This window comes from Dromaius novaehollandiae, chromosome 2 (assembly GCF_036370855.1).
Source record: "Dromaius novaehollandiae isolate bDroNov1 chromosome 2, bDroNov1.hap1, whole genome shotgun sequence".
Classification (NCBI taxonomy): domain Eukaryota; kingdom Metazoa; phylum Chordata; class Aves; order Casuariiformes; family Dromaiidae; genus Dromaius; species Dromaius novaehollandiae.
Window position 1 is genome coordinate 60,584,486 of NC_088099.1, and position 19,134 is coordinate 60,603,619.

The 19,134-nt window shown below is 35.4% G+C and overlaps 1 protein-coding gene across 1 annotated transcript in view; it reads left to right on the forward strand.

Moving 5' to 3' along the window:
• The window catches only part of CNTNAP2 (contactin associated protein 2), a 1,147,482-nt gene that overhangs the window by 545,037 nt on the left and 583,311 nt on the right, over positions 1–19,134 (forward strand). The window contains exons 7-8 of the mRNA XM_064506638.1: positions 2,697–2,840; positions 9,479–9,743. Of these exons, the coding sequence (XP_064362708.1) occupies positions 2,697–2,840; positions 9,479–9,743 (409 nt within the window). The remainder of the gene's footprint in view (positions 1–2,696; positions 2,841–9,478; positions 9,744–19,134) is intronic.

Below are 19,134 nucleotides of genomic sequence, written 5' to 3' on the forward strand. Positions count from 1 at the left end.
TTACTAATATGAATCTTGATCTTGCTTTATTCGGCTAGGTAGGTACTTCCTTGTATTTTCATAAATATGCCATCAATAACTTCCCATTTATAAAGGAACAGTAAAGAGTTAGAAAAATTTTAGGAAGACTTCTGTTTCATCAGTCAGTTAATACACAAGACTGTTGTTAATAATCAAATCTGGATTAGTTATTTGATTACAGTCTGGCTTCTGCTACTGTGAACTTGTTCAATTGTAAATTGGATGAAAATGAACTTCAGCATAATGGCTGATATCAGCTTCGTATAGTGATTTTCTTACACTCTTGACTGTTTCTAATGAAAAATAATGTTGGCTGAGCCAAATATGTATTTCCATCCTTGCAACTTTGTAAACAGTGAAAGGAAATCAAAATGATGTAATGCAGTGAAGTTTGAGTTGAACTTTTGTATTGATTTTTTACAAACATTCTTTTGATCAAGAATATAACATGAATGTTTGGGAAAAATGGCAATACAATTGTAAATATCACTGAATCAAATATTTACTTATATTCAAACAAATATTTATTAATGCCTTCTTTGGCAGCAGTAATTATAAGATAATAAGAAGTTAATTTGCCTGTATCGCTATTACTCATGGGGCACTGAAGATCTGAATTGAGCAACTCAAAACTCACACAAATAGGTTTTATGAAAGATTTTCAAGTGAGTGAACAACAGAAAGAGGCTGAATGCCATGAGCAAGAGTTGGGCAATATATTTATATAATGAATATATTACGTATAATAGATTGACTGAGAAGTAGGAGAGTGGAATCCAGGAGATCCACCTTTCCTCTCTTCTGTGACATTAGACGCATCATTGGTAGTTCCCAAAGGTTTCAGTTTCCATGTACACAGAACTTTTCATATTTAGTGGAAGTTACCTGCATTTGTGTGCCTCCCATGTTTTTGTGGTTCATTTAAATGCAAGTCTTGAACTGTTCTGCTTACTTTCCTCTCAATTAACTGTTTTTGGAGGTTAGTCATCACAGACATTTAAATGTGTTGCACTTATGATAAATTAATCATAGTGGATAAACCTCAGAGAATTGAAACTTTTTCATAAAACATAGTTTCTAGGTTAATCTCTTTCAGAAAAGATAAGCACAAAAGAGAACTAAACACTAGTTCTGATTGCATTTTCAAGGCAAAAAAAAACTTATCAATTCCTTTTAACTCACTGTCACAGTGTGTGATTTTTTGCAGTTTTTCTCCTTTTCTTCAGAATCTTTTCCTTCACATTTTTGCCTATCCAGACACATAAAAAAAGAACGCACATGCAAAAGAATGTTTTGTGGCAATTGAAACATTATGGTCACATCCTCCAGTTAGTGTAAAGTGGTATAGCTCCTTTAAAGTCATGTCATGTCAATTTGTGATACCTGAGGATATGTCCATAAAGCACTAATAGCCTATATGTGCTGTTTTTAAAAATTTTGATTTTCAGCTGTACAGTTTTAGTTCTTCTTAAATGGTAAGTCAAAGTGTCCCCACTTTGATGGGGGGACCGTACACACTTTTGATATGGAAAATGTGTCCCTTGAGCTGCCTTTTTGTACTCTTAGTAATAACCAATGGAATTAACAACGAATAATATTTAAAAGCTTGGCTCTGGCAAATCCTAGCAGCAGACGGCGAGTAGAAATCTCTGTGGGCACTTTTGGGGAAGGGTAACTAAGTATCATTATTATTTATGACATCATCTATTTGCTATAAGGGCTTAACATACATTGAGGAGACTAAACTCATGAGACCATTATTCTTTACATTCAAGCTGCAAAACATTTATGAAAACATGCAAGATTTATTCACTTCAAAACATTTGTGTAGACACATATATACTTGAAAGAGTGACAGAGATGGACTTCCTAAGAGATAAACATTTTTATCTTGTACAGTGTCTGTGTTATTTTTTCAGCACCAACGACTCTGGATAACCCAATATTTTGGTGTAATAAAATTCAGTATAAAAACAAAAACAATTCATGTTTGACCTTGATGGCTCAGCCTTCTGCTTCTAAGCAATTGGTTTGGCCTGCTAAGTCTTATAGTAACTACTCACTGACTATAACTGCTTGATAAATGTGTGTTCTCAGTAGCAGAAGATGATCCTGTTAGCAGTGGGTAACATCTTTGACTATGTGATTCTATAAAGTTCTTCTTGGTTAAGCATATATATAGGCACTAAAGGAAGTCTAACTGGAGCCCACAGCTGCTGTGTTCTTGTCTGTGCTCTGACACACAGAGCTCAGGGAATGATTCAGATCAGATAATCTGGCTAATTTTATGTCTGCTCTTGTTTAGAGAAGTACTGGTATGGACACAATTTATTCCAGATTCTTTATTTGAAATACCTATTGTTCAGTAGCAATTGAAAGAGCCATCCATTTATGAACAACTATATGATGTGTGTCTGCTCTCTTTTTGGATGAGTATAATAACACTTGGGTTTTACTAGCATAAATATTTACAATCACAAGTTCATGATAGATTTATTCTGCTTTTTCGCAGTGCTTATTTAATATTTCCTTTTTCTGGTAAGCGGTTGTGCCAGCAGTCTGTGTTTGAGTGTTCAAAGAAAGCAAATACATCTATAGCAAATTTGTTTAAAAATTCTAACAAGTAAGTCTTTGCCCTCCAGTAACTATGTACAGTTTTCTATTTTCATTCAAAGATAACCTTTGGAGGTATGCCTTTTTCTGGGAAGCCGAGTTCTAACAATAGGAAGAATTTCAAAGGCTGTATGGAGAGCATCAACTACAATGGTAATAATATCACTGACCTTGCCAAGAGGAAGAAATTGGAACCTTCTAATGTGGTAAGAGCATAATCTAATGGTCATCTAGACTTCTGCATAGTAAAGGAGACTAGATTTGTGAGTGTGTGTAATGGATATCCTTGTGAAATGCTAGAGTTAATATACAAGACAAATTTTATCACATACCTGAAGATGTTATTGTATGTGCCTTTATGACTTTTTTTTTTAATGTCTCTCAGCATTTTCCTTCTGGGGGTCCTGTTTCAACTTTCCAAAATTACCTTTCGGTATCAGATAGCTACTTTTTAAAAGCAGCTGGAACAATAAATATTTCTTTCTTTTCCTCCTAAATTGTAGTGATCCAAACTATGGTCTTAAGCCAACTGCAGCTTTGTCTTGCCTTTCTGCCTGATATCTTCCACCTCTGCAGAGCTAGTTAGTAAGTGGAAAGTCATGGGAAAGGCATGATTCTAAAGCCTTTGCTAGTAGCTCTGAAAAGCCTCAAGATATCAGACTTTAAAATCACTACTTTTTAATATGTAAAGATTACTTTAGTAATTCTGGTGATAGCTGATTTACATTTTATTCTATTTTTTCTCTTGTTTAGGCATACATGGTTGCTTTCACGCTTAAACTTGTGGCTTTATGGGCAGGCTGATTATGAAAGTACTTCTATTAGTATATTTTTTGTCTCCACTCCTAAAATTGCTCAGTGGCATAACACAGGCAGTGTGGGTAGGAAATAAATGCATTGCTGCTGTGAGTTTGGGATGACTTGAGTAAGTCATTCAGGGCTTTCTTCTGTACAAGTTTACAGCCATCACAAAGTCATGCTATCAATATATACAGTTCCACTATTGCTTTTCTCCTTATATATTATATAGTCAAGATTACAGATCACAGATGCAGTGGTGGCAAAGTGCGCAGTGTTGATTACCATTTGATTACTCTTTGGATAATAGTATAAAACTTCAGTATGATTATGTGAACAATATGGCTAAATGATAAAGGTAATAAGAAAGATAATTTCCCATTTTTGATGAAATCCTAAGCCTATAAAAACTCAGTAATGTTCTGTAATACAGCCTGATATTTATAACCTTTTTTATACATGAATTTCTTCAGCATCGTTAAAGGCAATGAGCACTATACATATGCCAAAAAGGAAGACTCCACTTCTAGAGCTTTTTCAACCTAGTCACACAGACCACTGGATCTTTGAAATTGATTCTGAATTACCTGTGATTCTTGCCATATATAGAGTTATTTCAGGAAAAAAAAATCTGTTGTTTATATGAAATTTTGAAACTCCAGTACAATGCAATATTTATTAAATATGTATCACAGTCATTAGCTCTTCATGCCTGATATGGAAATACATATTTGTGCAGGAGGAAACTTTCCATTTTTTACCAGTCCACTGCAAGTTAGTAGGACATATTCTTAAAGCCCGTACCTGAACAGAAGTGTTACATAAGAGCTTTCCATAGTGAAATGCCATTATTTCAAAAGTGTGGCATAACTAGCAGGCCTATAAAATTTTTGTAAAATCATCTTCTCTTTCCCTTTTTTTTTTGGGGGGGGGGGGGATTAAATTCTATTACCTCTAACATGAAAGTAAAATCCAGATATTTAGCCTTGGCAATGTTAGTGCTTCATCAAGAGGCTATGGCATGCTAGTTTAATTTGATGGTTCTGTTGATTTCCAATTCTGAGAATGGCTATAAAAATAGAAATGACCTTTGTTTTCAGTATAATTACTTATGTTGCCTCAACCCTTCAAAAGCAAAATCAATTTTACTCTAATTAAATCAACATGGATTTTTATGTTTCTTACAAAGGCTTTTTTCTCCTAGTTTTGAGCCTGATTTAGCATGAAAAATAGACTCTGTTGATACTGCTGTTCTTGTTAATCATGTTTATGATGATAGTGCTTAAGCAATCCAACCAGAATCAAAGCTCCATTCTAGTAGATACTGTACAAACATATAACAATAGGCACACCCCGCCTTAAAGACTTTATTATCTGAAGAGACAAGAAAGACAAAATGTAATGAAATGGAACAGAAGGAAAGTAATCAATATGATGATGAGAAGTATCTAGAGGAAAAAATGAAGAAGAGAGGAAAGAAAGAGATAAAAGGTGTGAAAGAGAAGGAAAAATGTTATTACAGGCAGATACAGAGTTGAATTTCAGAGATCAGACAACGAAAGGAAGTGGACAAGTTAATTTTACAGAATAAAGAGGCCTAGAGAATCAAAGATGATGATCTTGCTTTGTCCCTAACAAAATAAAAATGAAAAAAATGTTTAAGTCTTTCCAAGGGTCTCTTTAATTTATTGACAATATGGGAATAAGGATGAAAAAGCTATTTAAAGCATTTGAAATGTAAATAATTAAGTACAGCATTTTCTTTAATAATGCATTCCATTTAGTTTTAGAGAGTAACCATAAGAAAAAAAAGAAAGAATTTGTCAGTCTTCTCTGTGATATCAAAGATGGTAATGGCTCTTTGGGAAAAGTGAGTAAGATGGATGTTATTGAGCAGTTGTTGTTGCCCTTATGAGTGGAGCATGATTTATTTTCATAAAAGATAAATGAGACAAATGATAAACATACCGAAAAGGGAAAGTAAAGAAGAAAGGGACAGCCAATACAGAGAATGAAAGTGTCTGGTTTTCTCTTGAACTGAGTTACAAACAAGAGTTGCTAGTGACTAACTAGCTCCGTAGGTGCTGTCTCGTTTTCAGCTTGACTCAGGACTAAGACAGAAACAAGGAACAAGCTTGTAAACAATTTCCTTGACCATCTTTTCTATGTTCTTTAAAAGAGTAAGTTTTATCTTTTTTGACATTTACAAGCACAAAATGTAACAAACTAGGTAGGACTTTCGTTAGCTTGCATAAGTTAAGAGGATCGACTCCTCTACTCTCTCAACTGCTGAGAAGAGGGGACTAGAACATGCAGCCAACAAGTCCAGAGAAATTCCAATTTAGAAATTTAGTTTCTTCATCAAAATTTCCTTCTTAGAGGTATATTAAGAGAAAGCAGCTTGGATGCTTATTGGGGTTAGTTTCCAAAGAAGGGACTCACTCATTTTAATGCCAGTAACATAAAAATGTTCAGAAGACTAGTATTTGCTACCCTCCCTCCTTAAATTCACTATGCTCCACCTGCTTTTGCAGCTGCTCTGACATGTATTATTCCGTGCAATCATGTACAAACTTGAGAGTGTTTTCTTTAAATTATTTATATTAGACAAGCAATATGTTAAGCTCAAAGATGAGTAGTAAGCTATTTTGAGAAAGATACTGAAATAACATGATAAACATTAGCCAGGGAATATTGCCTTTACTGTACAGTCCATCCTGAGTTAATAGGTATTGTAGTTTTCATAAACTCATTACCTCTCTTTTGGGAGCTGTGTATTCCTCTAGTAGTTTTATTAGTTGGGAAAGATTTTAAAACCCAGTAGTATTTCCACAAGGGATAATATTTGAAAGTAGACAGGCAAAACTGATTTATAAAAGGTAAACATGAAGCTAATTTGCAAGAGTGAAGATCATGATGCAAAGCTCAAGCTGCCCAAATTAAGATGTTTTGACTATTTCCCTTCCAATGTAACATTAATAATTCTTTAATAAGACCAACAGTTTCAATATAAATGCATAGTGTATATTTGACTTTCAAACATCATTGCCCAGTGAATTATTGAGCAATTCATTCTGAACCTACACCACAGAAAAGGATCTCTTTCTCTTTGAAAATAGGAGTGCTTTTATAGAGACAGGCTGCAGATTAATTCTAACTCTTGGCCTGGCCCTAGTGAGTGATCTGTATCCAATGGGCTTTACTTAAAAGAGGAGCCGCCTTCTGAAGTACAGTCATAGAGGGAAATGGTAATCCAGTTCAGATTAAACTGAATGGTTCAGTAGGGAAAATATCATTTTGGCTAGCTAACAGAGAAACCAGGATTATATGTTACTTCCTCAAGAAATCTTCTATGCAGTTAGAGTGTTCATGATAAATGATCCCACTGATGTGAAACAGGATTTGAATGCATGCAGTGACATTAGCATTAATAGGTGTTATACATGCAAGTATCCCATGCATCAGGGAGACATGAAAGTGTCAATTAGATGTGAAAGCCATCTTGTTATGAGGAAATCGTTAGTTCTTTGCAGCAATAAGGCAGCAAGAGGAACTCTTACAAATGTCTAACAAAGTGTGCTTTCTCAGTGCTACTTAACTGGTTGCATACTAAGGAAGGCCATTTACAATACCGCAGGTGATACATTCCTGGCATCTGTGACTGGATTGTAAGATGTCAGGTCTTAAGGAATCCTGTTGCCCTCCGTAGCTACACAGGACTGCCTTGTCTGTGGAGCAGAAGTTACTTCTAATCCATAGGGTGACTATTACCCTGAGAATATTATCAAAGGTTTACAAAGGGGTATTTCAGACACTCTCCAGATTTTTATTCTTAATATAAAATTTGTGGTTTACGAAAAGTATTCTGTAGCTCATTCGGAAATCTTCAGACTAAAACTATTCAAATTAATGTGTTGACTAATTTGATTTAGTAATTAGTTGGTTAAAATCTTAAAATGAAGAACTCTAGGCAACACCTAGACTGAACCCCCTGCCCCCAACAAATAAACTCCCACCTAGTAGCAAAGTAGCTAAGTGGAGGTCCTTTTTCTTTACTCAGAAAGTAGTTGCCATTTCTCTCATCCACACTGTAATTTAAAAGCTTGCTACAGTTGTTTTAAAAAAATGATGTTCCTAAATCTTTGAATATATTTCGTGAAACACAGGGAACATTGCGTATGTGTATAAAAAGAACACGGTTTGAAATGCTGAGATTTTAATAAAGATAGGAACAAATCTTTTATAAGATCAGCATACAGAAGTCTTTTCTTTAGTTCCAGATTCCTGGAAACATCATTGTTTCTTGATTGATGACAAAGGCTGATAGTCTTGTTGCTACTCATTTTACTGGCCTCTAAAGGTAGAGTGTCTGGCAGTATAACTTCTGACACTCTGTATGAAACAGAAGTGATTATGCAGAATGTGTCTAAGAATGGGTCTGAGTAATGAAGTGCTAGAGAAACTCTGTGCTATATTAATTTTATTTGTTTAGTTTCAACATGAAGCTCCTATATAAGAATCTGAATCTGCCACATAGGCAGTAGCATGTTCTGGCACATAATGATTTAGGACATTGGTAAATGGATGGTAAATATTGAATCCTGATGACATCGTCTGGCTCATCTCCAATTGAAAATAATTACTTTTAAAAAAATTTACTGAGGCCTTTCCTCACACATGTTTTCAGGTACAGAGTTCCTATCTTGCTTCCAAATTCTCTAACTTTCCTCAAAATAACATTTCCAGATGCATTTATACACTGTGAATACAAATATATGTGCATGAAAGCTTATAACAGGAAGTCAGTAAGGTTGAGTTTAAAAATAGTTAAATCCTAAAGATGATGACTGACTCCTGTTGGGAATTTGTACAGTGCTGGAATGAACCTTGTTCCTAAGTACCTCTGAAAATGTTCAAACTTCAGTAATTTTTTTTGATATGATACTGATCAAAACAATCATTTCCATAGTGCATCAGATAAGATTCTGCTTTCCCAAATTAAAATGAAATTGTCACAGAGTTACCGTCTGCTTCAACAGAGGGCATCAGAAAAGGTAATCATAGAACAAGGTACCCTTTGCTGCATGATACAGGAGATCTGGCCAGAAATCATCTTAGAGGAATAAAATATGTTATGAAATAGCATAGGGAGAGCTACATACTCCTTACTATTTCTAAGGAGAAAAAATGGTGTCTGGTAACACAGCATGCCATTGTGGTATCTCATGAGAAATGTTATGAGAACCAGAGTGAAAAACTCATGGTCCTAGTTCTGGTCTTATTTATATATATATTGCAAACCTTTAGAACTCAGTGGAGTTGGTTGGATTTTTATCAATCTGCCTAAGAGTAAAATTTTATAGTGGGAAAATTGCAGCTACTTTTAGAAAGAGAAAATAACTGACTAAATACAAATATTTAGGTATAGTTCATGATCAGCCAGTCCGGATCCCTCAGCTTCATGGAATAAAGTACTAGCTAGTACTATCTAGTATTACTGAGTAGAAAACATAACAGAGAGGCTAGCTCTTCACACAGTATTATACATCCTTCTTTCACAACTTTCTGTATTGTATTGCTTGACATGCTGATATAAGGGTATTTGGAAGGCCATATTTCTGTGTCATTGAAAGGATGAACTATTGCTCTCTTACAGGTTTTGTTGGTGACCATGAACAAGTACCAGTTTCTCTTTGCTTCATTTCTGCATCTTTGAACTGGGAATATTAAATGCTTTCCTTTGAGCTTTTTCTTAGTTATAGTTAGACTCTCACTCTTCAGGGCAAAGGCTGCCTCTTATTATGAGCATGCCCAGCGCCTAATATAATGAGGCACAAGCCTCCAGGCAAAGCAACAACATTAACAACAATGTAATAGTAATAATAATGGTAATGACAGTGTTAATAACACATTTTTACAGGCAACTTACATTGACTTCAGTAGTCTTTAAATGGAATGAAACCTAGAACGCTTTCTAGATGTAGGTATGAATTTAGTGGAGTCCTATCATTTTGCTCATGTTTTTGCTTTTTTGTGTTTTATTTAGGGAAATTTAAGTTTTTCTTGCGTGGAGCCACATACAGTACCTGTCTTTTTCAATGCCACCAGTTATCTTGAGGTTCCTGGTCGTCCAAGCCAGGATCTGTTTTCGGTCAGTTTCCTATTCCGAACCTGGAACCCCAGTGGACTTCTTGTCTTCAGCAACTTTGCAGATGGGCTGGGGAATGTCGAGATTGATATAAATGAGGGCAAAGTCAGCGTCCATATCAATGTCACCCAAGTCAAGAAGAACCGAATAGACATCTCATCAGGTAAGTGTTTTTTTTAATTGATTTTATTTTTCTTGGTGTTCTCTAAAAGCATCATGGACTTCAAAATTGGAAGAACTGCTAGACGGAACTGAAAATTCAAATTGTAGTAGAACATTTACTTATTCTAAATGAAATCCTTTATTGTATGCTTTGTTGAATAAGAGGTAGAAGAATATTAAAACAGTTGTCAGATTGAAAAAAGAAAAAGAAGACTGAAGTATTCTGTGATCAAAACCAGAAGCTGTATCACCCCTTACCAGGCAGCATTCCCTCTTGCTTTCTTGCATCAGTCTTTCAATCTTCTCTGCACAAACATTAAGTTTCAACAGGAGAGGGCAATATGTACCCTTGTTGAGAGTAGCTTAATAATTAAGAAACTCTCATTATAAAATGTGAGTTGTTTTAACCACAAAGCTGTTATGAAAAATACTCTGGCATTTTCTAAGTATGCTGGTGAGTCATGATGGAGAAGTAGCAGAGCTTTCAATACCTATCTGAAGAGGTTTTGGGAAATACCAGCTAAAAGAATTACACAGTGTTAGGTTTGTTTCTGGAAGGGAAGGTGTGTGTGTGTTGAGTTGATAAGCCTTTTGAACTTACTCGATGCTTACCTTTCGCTAAATTGTACTTTCAATCTAAATACTTTATGGACGTTTCTGGATTAGCTGTGGGCAATATGGTGTTATCTAGGTCATGTCAATGATGCACTCTCAGTAAAGTCATGGTCTACAATGTATCTAATCCTCACCTTCATGAGTTGGAAAATCCAAGGTTGCTTGCAAATGGGTCTAGTTCCACAAAATACTGTAACTGTTTGAAGCAGCTTATACATCAACCCAGTTCATTGCCAAAAAAGGGCAGCCTTTTTGCCTGAACTCATCTGTGGTTACTGCTTTTTCCAAGAACCTGATGAAGACTGAAATATTTCAGCCATAAAATTAATAGGATTGATATACCAGTAGAGCTTAGAATGAATTAAAAAAATCTTGTTTTTCATGCTTACTGTTTTATTTGATTTGGTATGTGAAAGTATATTCTCTACATCATCAGTAATTTAAACATGGGCTCTTGAGGAAATGTGAAACAAGAAGGAATGTTTTGTTTTTTTAAATAAGAAAGCATTTGTTAAGCAGAATAGTAACATTTCATTTGACAAGTGGATATTTTTGTAAGTTTTATCTTTTCACCCCATTAATAAAATAGAGGTGAGCATGAAATTAAATGAATTATTGTAAAGATAGAATGGAATAACATGTAGGTAAGAACATACCTGTTTTTTAGTATGAAAAATACATCAAATCTACTTCCTCCATTACAATTTTCTGAGCACAAAAAGAATCAGTACTGTAAGATACGAGCTAGTGTTTCATTGCCTTTGTCATTTAATACAGTCATGACAGAATTAAGTAGTGTTTTGGTTTTACTGTAGGGTCCTGAAAAAGAATGTTTTGTTAAGCTGCTAGTGCATCGTAATAAATAAACACGTGATTATCAGCCTCATGCTTTCTTCCTTAGTTCTGCCTACTCCAAATTCCAGTTTAAACAGAGAGGTGGCTACCATGATACTTCTTCATGGGTTCCTTTTACCTTTTTGGTCCAAATGAGGATTTCAGTGTTGATTAGGAAAATAAGGGAAATTAAAATTTCACCAATTGCCACTAATTTTGCCCAGTAAATATCTTGCTATGAAAACATTTTAAATTCCATTAAGTTTATGTTCAGGGAAATAAACACCTGTGAGGACAGTGTTAAATTGCTAGTTCTAGTTTCTCCAGTCTCTCCCCTACAACAATAAAAAATCTTCAACTCTTTTCATTGTTGCAACATAAAATCAGATTGTTCATAATGCTTTTTCAGAATGAATCTTTTCAGTTTATATAGCTCAAGAATCACACATAGACATTCATTTTTATAGCCATAATGCTGTTGTTCATCTCTGTACAGCCTGATACCTATATACCATGGTTTGGAGATCTTGAAGAGTTAGCACTTTCTTTTGTATCATCATAATAAAAATATATTCATTGTTTAATTTTGGTCATATGGACCTTTTATATTTGCATAGTTATCCCATGAAACCCTTGATTTATTTTAGTAATTTGTTGTCACTTGATTCAGTGATTATGAAGTGAATTGTGTGTGTGAGCATAAGAAAGTAGAATATGACTTCTGCCAGGGAAGACTGTAAAAGAAATTTTGCTGTTGGAAGGCAAATATCACAGCAGCCTTGCTCCCTTCTTGCATAGGCAATTACTAGACTTCAGAATGTAAACCTACTGGGCTTAGGCAGAAGTCAAAATGGTCTATCTTTAGCACAAAGGTTTCTGACTATTGCAGTCATGTAGATTTACGATACACACCTTTTCACTGTTTTTTCTACTTATAGCTGGAAAAGTAGAATTTTCTGTTAAGTAAGTGTGCAGCCTTCAATGCAGTTATGAATAACTACACTTCTGTCTTTTGGGAAGTATGCACCCCAGTTTTCACACAGAATTAAGCTAAAGCCACAGCCTAGATGCAAGTGTGTTTTGCATTTCACAGCTTTGCTGTGCTTATGCCACCCACTTGTAATAGTGTATTTTTGCTGGAGTAAGCTAAAGCATCTCAGTCTTTACATCTGTCATAATTTATTAGCTTACTTTCATTAGCCCTCTTAATGGGGGCTGTCTACATTCACAGGGGCACATGAGCAATTCAGACTGGGACCTAGTCTTCATGCGGTTATAGAAATAATAGCTGACAGGGATTATATAAGAGAACTGTATGTTGATGTGCAAGTGCTAGACTTTATTCCTACACATCCCTGCACTGATGATACCAGTGTGGAGCAGAGTTCTGTTTTGTCTATTTTTCCGTGTCATAAGTTTCCTTAAATTGTTCTTACTATAGTGGTGACGTACCAATTCCCCAACTCTCACTGGGAGCTGCCAGCACTAGCTCAGGGATTTCTGGCTTAATATGAGTGGAGTTTGTGTGAAAAGGAGATTCTAGCCTTCCATTATATCAAACATAATTAAATTCCCACCTTTCTGACTGGTAGCCGGGCACCGCCAACTTCCTTACTGAACTATTGTTATAAAGTACTTTGCGATGGCTGTGAGAGATCAGGCAGGATGTCAAAAATAAGATTTTCTTTTCAGCTTGACAGTTTTCATACCCAGTTCGATTGAATGTATTGTTTAAAGACAGTGTTATTGTTAGGGATGTTATCGTTGTTTAAGGCAGTTGTAGTTTTAAATATTTTGATGATACTTTAAAAAACAAAAATGGAATAAGGTGTAAAAGGTGAATCTAAATGAGCTGCACTTCTAGTCCCATATAGTACATGGATCTGTGTTTATTACCTCCTGTGGATTCAGTCAAATGTGTAGTTTACAGGTCATTGTGAAAAGTATTGCAGACAACTGTAAAGTTTAGAGGCAAGAAAATGAAATAGTCAACGAGCAGAATCAATTGACTGTGTTATGAAGAGTGAGAGCTACTATTAATCCTAGAAACTGGAAATAGGTTTATGGTTTATCTCTGATGGCAATTAAATCTACTTTTTCTTTTTCCATTCCGTATAGTGTATGAAGGGATGTGTTTAACCAGAATACTCCTAAAGTGATGAAGTAGACAGTATGAATGCAAAAAGTGTAACTTCTGTGTAAATACAGTGACTATGAGAAGTTTACTTAGTGTACAGTGAAAAAAGGTTTGGATAAATAGTATGCAGTTCATGGGAATCATGAAGGAGCATTGCTTTGTTTTTAAAATCACAAAGGTTGAGAGTTGCCATCAGGCAGTCTGTTCTTAGCAGTTTCCTTTGGACTGTTGACATCCTTGGTTGCACTTATCAGTTGTCTCTTCTGTTTTTGTCAGGGACATATTTTTCATAGTTAGCAGATCACAGTAAGAGCTCTTGCTTAATATTGTTCTTCAGTCTTCCAAGAGACACTTAACGGCTCCTTCTTTTATTTAACCACATGTTCTGCCCGCTGAAGGTTTCACTATGTTCAGTTTCTCATGAACTTCTCTCAATTTCTTATTCAGTCTTACTCATCCTTATTGGACCTATAGGTCACCCCAGGACGTCATTCTCAGAATATTTTTGTGTATCTGAAGGTTTCTCATTGGTTGTTTGGAATTCAAAATTATTTTCAGCCTAAGTATGAGGCATTTCTGCTTTCTGTCAAGCCTTATTCCCTCTTTCATGCCCTTGTTATTACTTTTAAAAAGCACAGTTAGTTGATATTAGCATTAGCAGTTCCTAGGTAAGCTTTCTGAAGATCACTTTTTGTTTTGCAAAAATGCATTTTTTTCATCTTTAAGGATGTTTGATCCCATTTATCCTGCTGCTTCTTTCATGCCTTTAGTCACTCTTTCAGACTTCTGCCTCACCTCCATACCTTTGATTTAAGCAGTTAAATTTATCTGTATTATGAACATTACGCAATATTTGTATTTATTTTCCAAAGATATGTTAAGGAGAATCAGGGATGATTACATATATTGTAGCCCAGTACATACGATTACTAGTAAGAGGCAACAGACTTTGTGTTGACTTGGCAGAGCAGCATCTCAGGACTTCTTTGAGCTAATTGTACCTTGTTCAACTGTAGCTAAGTGACTAGTGCCTGCCCTGACTGGGCTTCATCTTGGTGAATCCTATAGACAGTAAAGATCTAGTAATAGCTAGTAATAAATCCTTGGCTATATTGATAAAGTTCTTTTGCCTATAGTAAAATTTGAGTGTAACAAAGTATTTTACCTTAATATGCAGTTTATTTTTCACTTTGAAGTGCATAGGAAAATGACAAAGATGATCAGTCCCTGTAATTTTACTTACTATATTCTGAGCAAATTTTCTCCTTTTCCCATGGTCTTGCCATCTATTCTTTCAAAATAAAGCTCTGAACAATAAAAAAATTTCTTCCCTTCCCCACCCAAAATTCTATTAAAAATGCTTAGTAAACATTTTTACCTGTAGACAGACTGGCAAGTTATTCAGGCACTATCACCGTTTGATTGATGAGAGTTGCAATAATAAACTTGCTGTTAGTAAGAGGAAAATCAGGCCTACTGAGAGCTGAAACAAATAAGATTTAATTACAAGAATTAAGCTACTGACTGTGCAAAATTGCACAGGTAAAATACCTAATGCTTGCCTATAAATCAAGAGTTAAACATCCTATTGACTTTTTCTCTGCAGAATTAACTGTGATTAATATCTTCACAATTGTATCTCTCCCAGCATAGGGATTAATAACTGGAGAGAATCCTAGAAAACAGTCAAAAGATTTATTTTTGCTGCCTTACATAGTTTTGGAGTAAACTCTGCTTTTGGCATCATGGGCATACATTCAGACAAACTTCCTCGAAATCACCGGATTTACCCTAAAGCATAGTTGGAAGCAGAGCTAGGGTGAGGAGATGGAAGAAAGAAGTGTTCTTCTTGCTATCTTTTTAAAAACAGATTTCTAATTTAGTTTTGCAGACCGAAGAATTCTGACAATTTGGTACAGTTCAGAAAGTCATTTAATTTTAGTGTGTGTTCTCTGTTCATACTAAGAACCTACTCAAAATTTGTCTTGAGGGTATTCCACGTAGGAGAATAAATTGTCGATGAAGTTCTATTTATTTATGAGCCTGTATGAGCTAATGTCCTCTTTTTAGAGCTAGAACACAGAAGAAATCAACAACTGGCGAACATCAGGCTCGCACATCTCTTTTAGCCAGAAAACTCTGCGAAAACTTTTCCAGAGCCACATGCAAATGCTGTTCAGCGTATGGTGAAACTACATTGTGTCCCAGTTGCCTCTGTTTCTTCTGCTTAGTCAGTTTTACCTACTTCTTTCAAAAATTTAACCCAAAGTCTTTTGTAACCAAACCATAGTTTTGTCAAACTTTGAATGGGGGGAAAAATTGGTAACACAGTAGTAAATGTGAAGGATGTTGCTGTGTACAAAGAAACAATAGTAACATTTAAATTCACCCTCCTGAAAAATCATCTAATAGCTTCCTTACGTTTTTTGAAAGCACGCCCCAAATCCCTGTTTCAGTATAGAAAACAACTTCTCTGCCTCTAAAGAAAAGGGAAAGTTTTCATGGTAGCAGATCTGAAAATAGTCCCTTGATTTATCACACATTTACCTTCACACTTGTTGGCTTTTCACAGACAGCTCTGACCTTTTGTGTCTACACATTCTCTGCTCAACTTAAATACAACAGGCTCTATGAAGATCTCTTGGATTTTAACCCACAGTGCAGAACACAAATTACTGAAAGGGGATGTTGTCTCTTGGCCCATAATATCTTAACGAAGAAGTTTTCACTACGTACAAAATCTTCTGCCATTAAATTGAATTCATCTGCTTGGAGCTCCTTGCTTCATCTTCCAACTCTCCTAGTTAACATATCATTCTATATACTAGCTGCTGCTCAAGGCTGTCTTTGATTCATCCTGTCAACCATAAACTTATTAAAACTTGGGATAAGAATATCTTTTTGTCACATTTATCCACATGAAATAAATCAGCCTTCTCCCCACGGAATCCTTCTGGGAAGCTTTCCACCCTTCTGTCTTTCTGCTAGATCTCAAGTCATCTGAATTGCAGTTCATTTATATTTTAGACCTCGGGTTAAGATAATGTCCTTGAGGTAATAAATGTTACTGTCTGACAGATCTAAAGTGGTACTCTTCCAGTGACGATTCCCAGGGGCACTTTATGTGGAAATCAAGAATTATTTTTGCCTCTGTTGCTAAATGGAGGTTTAAATAGGGAGTGTATATACACAGAGCAAAAGTGCACTTCTGGTGGGACGATAATATTTCCCATCAGATCCTTTCCATATTACTAATAGTAGGTTATACACTAAATATGAAACTACACTGAACGTTAGTAAGTGGAGTCAGATACACCTGAGGCACCTGTCAGCTTGATCAAGATGAGAGACAGAAATTCTGCCCACAAAAGACAGCATAATGACTTAAAGGAGGAAGAAGGCACAAAGTGAATCAGAAGAGTCTGAATATTAGAGAATCATTTTCTTCCCAGATAATCAGTTTTGTCTCTCTGTTTCTCTTTATATATTTATTTTTGACTAACAACTGTATGCACTGCCTGTAGGTACATAAATAAGTGTTGTATTTTTGAATGCCAGAGAACTGGGAAACAGATGCTTAGGCTTGTACCCGAGTAGTGTTTATTATTCTTTCTTTGACATGTTGTTCTTGTAGTCTGATTTTGCATCTTGGTACAGTAGGCGCTCAAAGCAGTGAGAGCAAGGAATAGAGTTCCTGATTGCAGACTTTTTCTTTTAAGAAAACTGATGAGTTTGGTTCAGGTTTTTATGAATTTTGCTTCATCAGTGACAGATTTTCACTGGAGAACTGCCCACCAAATACAAGCTATGCATTCTAAAATTTAGATGGTACCATTTTTTGATGTTTCAGAGTAATGTAACTCTTTGTTGACTGTGCTGTACCTTGCAAGTATGGAGGAACCTGAGAGGCCATCAAGCAGTCTGTCCTCCTTGACAGTCTTCCTAAATTTATTTTGGGGTCTCGACAGCTCAGTATACTTTTTTGGCTTCATTTTTCCCCTGTGCTCTAAGAAGGGAGCAGAAGTAACCATCTTTGCAGGTCACTTTGTATTTTAACACTGAAAGATAAAATAAGGTATTTTGTAACAACTATTCAGGCTCTCACTGTGCTACACTGAATTTTGTTTAGGCAAAAGGTAGGATAGTCAACAGTTACAAGGTTTTAAATTCTCAGAGATCTGCTAGAGAGAATATAAATTATGTGAGTAAAGCTGAGCAGAACTATTCAGAAATTTACGATTATAACTTTTTAAATTTAAATAAGTTTGACAGGAAGCAGAATCACTCACAACTACTTTCCTTATTGCATTTGTTAGCATCAGTTATTGCCAATGTGGATCTAGTTAAGTCAGTGAAAATTTTGCTTTTGACTTGGATGGATACAAGACAAGCCCTTTATGTCTGAATGGTACAGAGGTGCCCAATATTTTACAGTTATCTAAAGCACATAGGTTTTTACTTAAGTGATTCCTCTGCCTGCATTTTTGTGTTGAATACAAGATACCATAAATGGACAGCTCTCTAAAGTTTGGTTTTTGCAAGTCAAGGATGTTAATTTAAAACTAGCATTACCTTTTGGAACAGTAAGAGACTAGTAGTGTTGGAAATAACATGGCAAAATGTATTTTTTTGTGTGTTTTCAGGTCTTTCAGGACTTGCATATGCTGCTGTGCTCATTAGGTCACCATGGTTTGCCATCAGCATTATTATTTTCCTTTTAGAGTGGTAATAAAGAAAAGAACGAAAGGGTATAATAGACACAACAGCTGCAGTTATATTTGCTGTGTTTATGCATGTCCTGACAGCACTTTTCCATAGGCCCGTTCGATATTCATATAATATAAAGAAGATGAAGGGAATGTTTTTATTATCTGAAATATTGGAAAATATTAGAAAATAGAAATGTTATGTTACTAGTTTTCCAGCTCCTCCTCCTCCTCTTCCATAAGGGTGGATCTTCAAGAAAGCCCTTTTCTAGCAATCAGGGACCTACCCCTGAACACCATTTTTCGTAGATGATAGGCAGTAGTCTCACAATAACCTCAGCTGACTCTTTTACCACCCCAGGATGAATCCCATCTGGCGCCACTGGTTTAAATATATTTAGCTTCAGTTGCTCTCCTAGTGTTGATTATACCTCTCCTTCCTTTTCCCAGACGATCTATTTGATATTTTTGTAGATAAAACACATGCGACTGGAGCATAACATGGATTTCGTAACATTTTCTGTCTTAATATCTCTAATATAATGTCAGTAGTTACTTACTGATTTCATAAAAGTCTGGTTTTTTGTTAATGACAGGATGAGATGATTCCTGTACACTTTTCCTTAGATGTTAGCATTACTTAAAAAATATGCTTGGACTTTATGTTATGTTAGCTCTTCAGTTCACCTTGTTGTAGCAGATTTCATTTGATTGGAAACTAGTGAGAAGATGTTGTAATCCTATTTTGAAATTTATTTTTTACTTCACCTTCATTCAGGAGGGAAAACAGTTGGTTAAACACAGCTTGAGTTAACCCAGCATTTGATCAATTAAGTACAATAACCTGAATATATACTTCTACTGACTGCTTACTCTGTCATTTCTGATATTTTGTGCATGGTTATGAGTAAGTAGGGGTCATCGAGGGTAAAAAGAATGTGCTCATTTTTTATTTGGTAGTATAAGTTATAGCTGCTGTACATATGTGTTTATACCATTGTATGGTGCATATAGCCATATACCAGTCAGAGAGTTTACCCAGCTAATTTGCCAACTATGAAATGCAGGAAGTTCTCAGAGTATAGCCATCTGGTAAAATA